Here is an 8983-nt window from a genome sequence, read left to right on the forward strand (position 1 = left end):
CCCATTTCGGACTGTCACCAGACTTCTAGCTGCTCGCACCAAGGGGTAGTCGTCCAGTATGATGGGCTCTAAGAGTGCTTGGTAATCCCGATTCTTCACCCCAGGACGGGCACAACACCAAATGACGGGTTCTGCCTGGGGCTGTAGGACAACAGCCCGTATGTCTTGGATCCTGTCTCGACAGATTTCTCCCTGATGATTCACAAACTTCTGCTCTGCCTGGAGTATCTTAAGGTGGTGTTGCGCGGCTTGCCGGCCTGGAGGTGACATGTGAGGGAGAGATGCATGCAATGAATTAACAATGTCATCAAAACAGTGCCTCATGATCGTCATGCCTAAAATGAAGTCAGCTGCCCCTTCATCTCTAACACTGGTGACAATTACACCCTGCCCTTCTAACACATGCTCTCCCACCTGCACCGTGGGCTCCCAGTAGCCATGCCTGGGTACTGGTTTCCCATTCCCTGCAATCACTCTAAACTCCGCCTCCTTAGGCTCACATAACCTTTCTGGACCCCAATATTTATTTTTTAAAAACTCCCTGAGGAATAGTGGACACCTGAGACCCAGTATCTATTAACGCTTGCAACCGGATCCCTTCAACTATCACCTGTACATAAGGACAAGGAGCAACATACATAGACAGTCCTTTCTTGGTGCGGGTTGGTTCTGGACCTTCATCAGCTATTCCTGGGGTGCAGTCTTCGACCCCAGGGGACGCCCATTTTAAAGCCCAGCGTCCTCCAGTGTCCATTCTTGTTGCAATAGCTACAGGCAGGTCTTTGAGTCCCAGGTGGCCTCACAGGAGGGGTATCAGGTGGATTGGCAGGGCGGGGGTCAGGTCTCTTAGGTGGGAGTGTTACAGGTCTAGGGGATTGGGCCGAAGAGCCATTTCTTTGAAAGCCTTGGCTAACTGCTCAATGTCCTGCTTAAAGCCTTGCAAATCGGCTGTCCAAGGGCTAGGGGGAGGTGTTGCAAGGGCAGTCTGGGTCGGGACAGATGACTGAGACGAGGGCCCCTAGGATTCTGCAGTGGGGAGACTAACTTCCTCTGCCTGGGGTCCTGATTCAATCACTTTAACCGCTAATCTCTTAAAAGCTGGGAAGGCCATGTCGGGATTCTGCACAGCTAGCATCCTAACTTGGGCCGTATCCCATTTATTCTGTGCCCCTTTTATGAATTGGTCCATCAGTACTCGGTTACCCTGATCGGGCGTGATGCCATCCAGCTTCTGCACCGCCTCTAATGCATTCAGCAAAGCTACCGCGTATGCCCTGAGAGTCTCACCTGGTTTCTGACGTCTCTCGTATAGTCTGAGGCGTACCTCAGAGGGGGAGTGAGATTCAAACACTTGAGAGAGTCCCTCGAAAATCTGTCCCACTGTGGCTTTGTCAGTCGCCTGCCAGGTGCGGAGCTCCTCTAAAGCAGGTCCCTTGAGTTGTCCCAGCAGCAACTGTACTTGTTGATGAGGGGGAAGGGCATAGAACCCAAAGAGGCTGTAGATCTTTTCTTTAAAGTCTCTTAATGTTAACGGGTCACCCTTTATAGGTAGGTAGCACAGGATTTCCCAAGAAGACAGGTGCAGCAACAGGAGCTCCCAGCATGTAGGGAGAAACTGGACAGATCCTGTTCTGCCCGTGGTGAAGGCTCCGCTGAATTCACGGGTGGACCCCGTCTTTGCGGGGTCGGCAGCGTTGGCGGGGGCGGCAGCCTTCTTCTAACTTGAGGTGGAGACTCCATTGGTGGGGTTACTGGAGCATCGCCCTCCTGTTGCTCCGGTGGTGACAATGGCGCTGCAGGCTCCGACATCTTTTTGGTATTAGGTGTGCCAGCCCTTTAAATAAACCTTGGATTCCTAGGTCCCAAGAGGATATGCAGCTGCTCTCTCATCTGGAACTTAAGTGCGTGGATTTCAAATTTGAGAGTGGCGTCTTGAAACTGGAGTGCGTTAATCTGAAATTTGAGTGCGTTGATCGGCAGCTGAAGTGAATCCACACAGGACTACAATTTGGCACTCTGGCGTCTCAGAGTCCCGTACTGTTCCGGCTCTTCACAAACCTCGATCCGCTGTCGCACTCTGCGTTTTTCCGCGCATTGCGCTATATCCTTTTGCATGTCGCCGGCTCTAGACTCCGGCAAGATGGCCGCCGCGGTACCGAGGGCTTCGGTAGGCGGGGCTTCTGGGTCACGCGCGCAAGAAGGCCCTGTGCTAGCCTTAACTTTTTCCACTGCAACTTGTAACTCCGCTGTACTCTTCGCCTCCCCCTTTACTTTACATGCACACTTTCTCCACACAGCACCGTGCGCACAGCTCCGTTCACCAGAGTATAATCCACAGTACATGAATAAAGTCCGTTATATTGGGGGGAGTACAGTTTCACTAGTGGCAACAGCAGCAGGCACAGACCCGAATCCTGTTAGTCAGATGCCAAAAAGGCTTTGTGGTAAACTTGGGGAATAAAGCCCTGTGGAGGTGTAGGGTAGTTGGGGTGTTGCTGTTCAGTATTTTAAAGGGCACTGTTAACCCTCGTCACTCGTGACGCCAGGGTGTGGGTTAAAACTCTGTATTGATGCTGGGCCTATCGCCACCCTTCCCAAGAGCGATAGGTGAGAGTGAAATAAATAGATTGTCCACAGCAGTGCTGAACTTAAAATTTGCGGAATCTTTACAGAAGATTTTCTGTATTTGCAATAACGGAAACAGTCCAGATAACAGTCTATTTAAACAGCACAGCAGTGATTGACAAATGCTTAGGACCGGAAAGTTCTCTTTAGCTTTAGAGGATTGTATTTGCATAGATCCGCCGGATTTAGGGGTATGATTAGGTCCGGAGATCTTGCGGAGATAGCGGGGAATTGTATGAGCTATCCGTCTCTAGCACAGGCTTAGGCCGCAAGGCTTAGGCCTAGTAATTGTCTTGTAAGCTGCGGAGGTTCTACCTCGTCCAGAATATGCAACCCAAGAGCAATGATGCTGCTTGCTTGGCAGCGCAGGAACAAGAGAGAGATAAAATGGCCGCAGCTCACTTATATGGGCAGGGGTGGACCATTTTGGATTTGTCCATATCAGCTGTCACTCACAGTTACAATGGATTGTGGGAGATCACATGTCCAAAATCACCAAAGGTCCTTTAGCAAAAACCATAGAGTTCTGCAACTCGGTCACATGACCCGCAGGTCCTGCGACTCTAACAAGGTAAGATTATTAAATATACATCTTTACACTTATATTTACATTAATTATAGCTAACTGAGGGGTAACGAGGGGTTAACTAAGGAAGAGGACCACCACTGTTCCTAGGGACTCTGACTTTGGGGACCTCACCACAAGGTAACGTATGCAATACGGTACCGGGACACCACACTTCCAATCAAAATTAGCAATCAGATTTCGGAGATTGTGGCCAAGCAATTGGAAAGTGATATTGGGAATATTGGGTGAGATTTATCAAAACTTGTGCTGAGGAAAGGTTAACCAATTGCTCATATTAACCAATCAGATCACTTCTTTCATTTAAAGTATCGAGCTGATTGGTTGCTATGGGCAACTTTTCCTCTGCACAGGTTTTGATAAATCTTCCCCAATATCACTTTCCCATTGCTTGGCCACAATCTCCGAAATCTCATTGCCAATTTTGATTGGAAGCGAGCGACCCCTGTTGCGAGTGCCCATCTCTTTTCATTGGTTAAGAATAGGATGCATAAATATGTCCTTCTGTTCCACAGAAATATGGGGGTTATTAGTTTGTCTGACAATTCAGGGAATCCATCAGATGAGCGGTATCTTTATTTCAACAATGAAGTGATGGGCGGGATGTGAGATGATGGGCGGAGTTATACAGTAAGGGATTGTGTATGATGCATACTCTCTACAACATACACACCTCTGACTTTATAATCCCGCCCATTATCTGATATTTACTCCCATTATCAAAATTAAATTCCCGCCCATCTGACTATTCCCTGAATTGTCAGACAAACCATAGACCCTCACACATCAAGAACAGGAAGGCGTATCAAGAAACTGTAATCTTTGTGTGATATATTTTTGGGGGTTGGCTACAGGTTCTTTTTAAAGAATACCTCTCATGATCTTGTTAAATTTGATAATTGTCCCATCATGATAAACCACCCCCTGCCTTTATTTTATTATTTTTTAGTTTTCTACCTTGATATTGTTCAGTATTTTCTGCTCAGTATTAGGCTGGGTTCACACTACGTTTTTCAACTACGGTTCCCGCATACGTTTTCTATCAAAAACCGTATGGGGAAAAAAACGGATGGAACAGTATGGGAAAAAGTAAACCGTATGGGTTTTTAAACAGTATACTGTTTTTAAAAGTGCATACAGTTCCGTCAGTTTTTACAGAAAAAAAACCCATACGTTTTTGAAATTTGTGTCCATTTTTAATGGGAGGGGTCTTGGGTGGGGACTTTAGTATTCAAATGCGCATGTGCAAAGTAAAAACGTATACGTTTTTCCCGTATGGAACCGTATACATGTGCGTTTCCCATTGACGTCCATGTTAAAAAAAACGTATGCGGTTGCAGTACGGTTTTTAAACCGGAGTCAAAACTGTGGTTGACCACGATTTTGTCTCCGGTTTAAAAACCGTACTGCAACCGCATAAGTTTTTTTTTTTACATGGACGTCAATGGGAAACGCACATGTATACGGTTCCATACGGGAAAACGTATACGTTTTTACTTTGCACATGCGCATTTGAATACTAAAGTCCCCACCCAAGACCCCTCCCATAAAAAATGGACAAAATTTTCAAAAACGTATGGGTTTTTTTTCTACAAAAACGGACGGAACAGTATGCACTTTTAAAAACAGTATACTGTTTAAAAACCCATACGGTTTACTTTTTCCCATACTGTTCCATCCGTTTTTTCCCATACGGTTTTTGATAGAAAACGTATGCGGGAACTGTAGTTGAAAAACGTAGTGTGAACCCAGCCTTAGTCAGATTCACAGACTGGCAAGGGGCGTTCCCCAGCAGGTGTGACATCATCTGAAGCCATACAGGGGAGAACTTCCTCCCTCACTTTGCTACACACAGCCCAGAGCAGTTCAGTGTGAGATGAGCTATGATTGGCTAAGGCTGCACACACACCCCTCAGCACTCCAGATTGCATTTCCTCATTTTGGAATTCTGCCAGGCCAGCAGGAGTCCAAAGTCTGTGCAAGAGATGGGGGGGGGGGGGGGCGGGGGCAGGGAATGCTCTGGACAAGTAGGGAGACACCTAGTGGCAGCTTTTTTTAAACACAAATAAAACTTAGAAAACTTTATTTTTTTAAAATAAAGTACATTAGTAAGATTTTTTTTATTAAGCATAAGGAGTGCAACCGCAAACATTTACTTTTTATTGGCAGTGCCCATTTAAGTGTTAAGGGGAACTGACAGATGGATCAACCTCCCTAACCTGAATATACAGGGGGATAACGTGGGTAATTCTGAGTAAAACGATGTATTCCTTACTCCAATCCGTTCAGCCATTTCCAAGATATAGCTTAATACTTCAATATGCAAATTCATTCTTAACTCCATTGGAGACTGGTCTTCAGATTTGTACCCCTGACTCCACCCCCTGGGTCCCGTTTGTGATGCTCCACTAAGTAGATAAATATTGATAAGTGGGGGTGGTGCAAACAGGTACCAGGGGATGGTGAAAGGGGTGCAGATAGTCTTCAGTCCCGCCTCCAGTGCAGTCAAGATTTCATTTACATATTGCAATATTATGCTAGATCTCTGGAACGGCTAAACGGAATAGGGTAAGGAATATATCGTTATACTCAGGACCACCTATACTACCCCACCTGTATATTCAGGTTAGTAGGGTGGATCCATGTGTCAGTTTCCCTTTAATTATGCCACAATGGTATAGAAGGGAGGCTAATGGATCTCTGCTACATCTTAAATAGAAAAAAGGTTATATACTGTGTTGAACGTAGTCTGACAATGTCTATAATAGTGTTTTCCAAACAGTGTACCTCTAGCTGTTGCAAAACTACAACTCCCAGCATGTCCGACGCTAGTCCCTGTGTTAGTTTGTAATTCCTTTCATTCCTATATTTAATGTGTAACCATATGCCATCTATAGGGGAGAGGTCCTTCCAGCTACACAGATAAAGAATGACAGTATGGGGCACTGCAGACCCCACAAAAACCAATGGGAATGCTAGGAGTTCTAGTTTTGCACTGTTTGAAAACACTGGTCTATAAGCTAAGGAGCGGTACACTGGTTTTGTAGTAATTCTACATCCTTCTTTCTATACCTTCCAGGTTTGGGCGTAGTGAGACACTATCCACCGACTATGTCTCTTACATGGACGAATTAAGTTCTTTTATTGGGTGCAAGCCGAATCTCCCTCTTCTCTGCCTTAACGACCCAAAGTTGGCCCTGGAAGTCTTTTTCGGACCTTGCAGTCCTTATCAATTCCGTCTCCGTGGACCAGGAAAATGGGATGGAGCTCGGAAGGCCATATTAAACCAGTGGGATAGAACTATCGCTGCGACAAAAATGCGGGTCGTCCCGGCTCACGAAAAATCCTCTTCAGTTATTACTCTGGTCAAGATTCTATTTTTGCCCTTGCTACTATTTGCCTTGTTTTTGGCATGGGCTTAGTTTTATTGGCACCATTGTATTAGAATTGCCATTTCCCCCCCCCCCCCCCCTAATAATTTTGATCTTTAATGGGATAATGAACTGTATTTTTTATCAACAGGAGCTGATCATTTTATTTTTTTAAGCAATACGCATTAATATTTTAACATCAACGATGGTGGTTGGGGGGGGGGGGAGAAGAGTGTATCATCACCACTTTAGACCCTTCACTATTAATCTGGGTTCACAAATTGTAAAACAAACGGGGGTGGGGGGGTTGGGGTTGAGAATGTGACAGATAATAGGAATAAAAAGTCGCATTATTTTTTTTTTTTTAATGTGTTATATGAAAGTGTATGTTAAAGCGGCTGTCAGTGTACACATTAGTGGAAACTCATCAAAGTAAAAAGTCACATTTTGTACAAGCTACATGGTATTGCACCGATAAAAAAGGTGGGGCTTACTGCGGAGGGAAAGGGGGAGGGGATGTCATGGTTTTGCATTAAAGGGGTACTCCAGTGAAAAACTTTTTGTTTTGTTTTTAAATTACCTCTATTAAAAAATTGTAATCCTTCCAGTACTTATTAGCTGCTGAATACTACAGAGGAAATTTTCTTTTTGGAACACAGTGATCTCTGCTGACATCTCTGTCCATTTTAGGAACTGTCCAGAGGAGCATATGTTTGCTATGGGGATTTTCTCCTGCTCTGGACAGTTCCTGATATGGACAGAGGTGTCAGCAGAGAGCACTGTGGACAAGACAAAAGAAATTCAAATAGAAAATAATTTCCTCAGTAGCATACAGCTGCTAATAAGTACTGGAAGGGTAAAGATTTTTTAATAGAAGTAATTTACAAATCTGTTTAACTTTCTGGCACCAGTTGATTAATAAAAACTAAAGTTTTCCACTGGAGTACCTCTTTAAAGAAAGGGAACACTGTCGGCGAAGTGAAAAAAACTACGACACGTAGCCGAATGTGATCTGAGCTCAGAGCTCTGTCCTTTTCAGTGCTGATCGCTGTTAGGGGTTAGGATTAGGGTTGGGTGTTAGGGTTATGATTAGGGGTTAGGATAAGGACTGGAGTTAGTATTGATTGTAAAGTTTAGGATTAGGGATAGGGATTAGAGGTTAGGGGTTAGGATTAGAGGTCCCAGCAGCGGGACCCCCACGATCAGACATCTTATCCCCTATCCTTTGGATAGGGGATAAATTGTCTAGCAGCAGAGTACCCCTTTAAGATGACCATGAATAGAAGAAAGTTGTTTTCCTAAAGCTCGTCCAGGTGTGCATGTTTCCTGAATAGGGAGGGCGAGAAAGCTGCTGGTGGGCACCTATTGGGTCGGGCAGGTGAAACTCACGATGGCCTCTTCTCACCCAACAATTGCCTAATTGCCTATAATTTCCACCTGTTGTCTGTTCCATTTGCACAACAGCATGTGAAATTGATTGTCAATCAGTGTTGTTCCTGAGTGGACAGTGGGATTTCACAGAAGTGTCATTGATCTGGAGTTACATTGTGTTGTTTAAGTGTTCCCTTTATTTTTTTGAGCAGTGTATATAAAAGATTCTTCCTTTGCATTCTATTTTTTATTTTTTTTGCCACCAGATCAATGCAGCCTTTTGTGTCTTGCCTCAAGATGTTGTAAAATGTGTATAGTCTATAATGAGTTTGCATTAGGCAAATATATAATGGGGAAAAAAAGGTAAAAAATTCTCCTTCAGAAAAAAAAACTTCAGAAATGTGTGACAAATGTAGACTCATTTTTGACTGAAATGATTTTTGTGTTGATCCATAAATAAAATGGACATTGAACACTTGCAGAGTTTATTCTTTACCTCAGAGGCTTCATTTCAGATTTGTTGTCGCTCCAACCTGTAGCGCCATCTTTCTGCCGGGTGTCAGGAATGTCAATAAAACAGTGAAATATGAGGTTGCTTCAAATAATCAAATTTACTTCAATTTTGTAACCTCAATTTAACGTCCTAATGCGCCACGCTATAAAATGTGCCACACTACGTGTCTAGCTTCTGTATTTGGCTTACAAATACCTCTGTTCTGCTGCTCACTCATTCTGACATCCACTGCTCAGGAAGGGGCATGTCCAAGACAATCACTGAGCCTCCCCTCACTTTCCATGCATTTACTTCCTCCCTGAGTCTGCTGTACTGTGCTGGGTCTCTTCGTCCAATCACTGAAGGCTACTCTGTAACCCCTCTTCTCATGCTGCAGTCTGATAGGACAGGGGTGAGCACAGAGGAGTGCTAGTCCCACCCTCACTTCCTGGACTTTGTCCCAGCCTGTCCTTTAGCTGGGACAAATATGCTGCAGCCTGAAAAGGATTATGGAAGAGATTTATCAAAACCTGTGTA

The 8983-nt window shown here is 44.6% G+C and overlaps 1 protein-coding gene across 2 annotated transcripts in view; it reads left to right on the top strand.

Moving 5' to 3' along the window:
- The window catches only part of LOC130275359 (flavin-containing monooxygenase 3-like), a 53149-nt gene extending 44536 nt beyond the window's left edge, over nt 1–8613 (top strand). Inside the window, exon 9 of one of the 2 annotated variants that reach the window (XM_056523229.1) lies at nt 6291–8612. In XM_056523229.1, the coding sequence (XP_056379204.1) occupies nt 6291–6633 (343 nt within the window). In that variant the 3' untranslated portion in view covers nt 6634–8612. Of the gene's footprint in view, nt 1–6290 lie in introns of both variants that reach the window. The other variant, XM_056523230.1, reaches the window with a different exon arrangement.
- The last annotated feature ends 370 nt before the right edge of the window (nt 8614–8983 follow it).

Source organism: Hyla sarda, chromosome 6 (assembly GCF_029499605.1).
Source record: "Hyla sarda isolate aHylSar1 chromosome 6, aHylSar1.hap1, whole genome shotgun sequence".
In the NCBI taxonomy this organism is placed as follows: Eukaryota; Metazoa; Chordata; class Amphibia; order Anura; family Hylidae; genus Hyla; species Hyla sarda.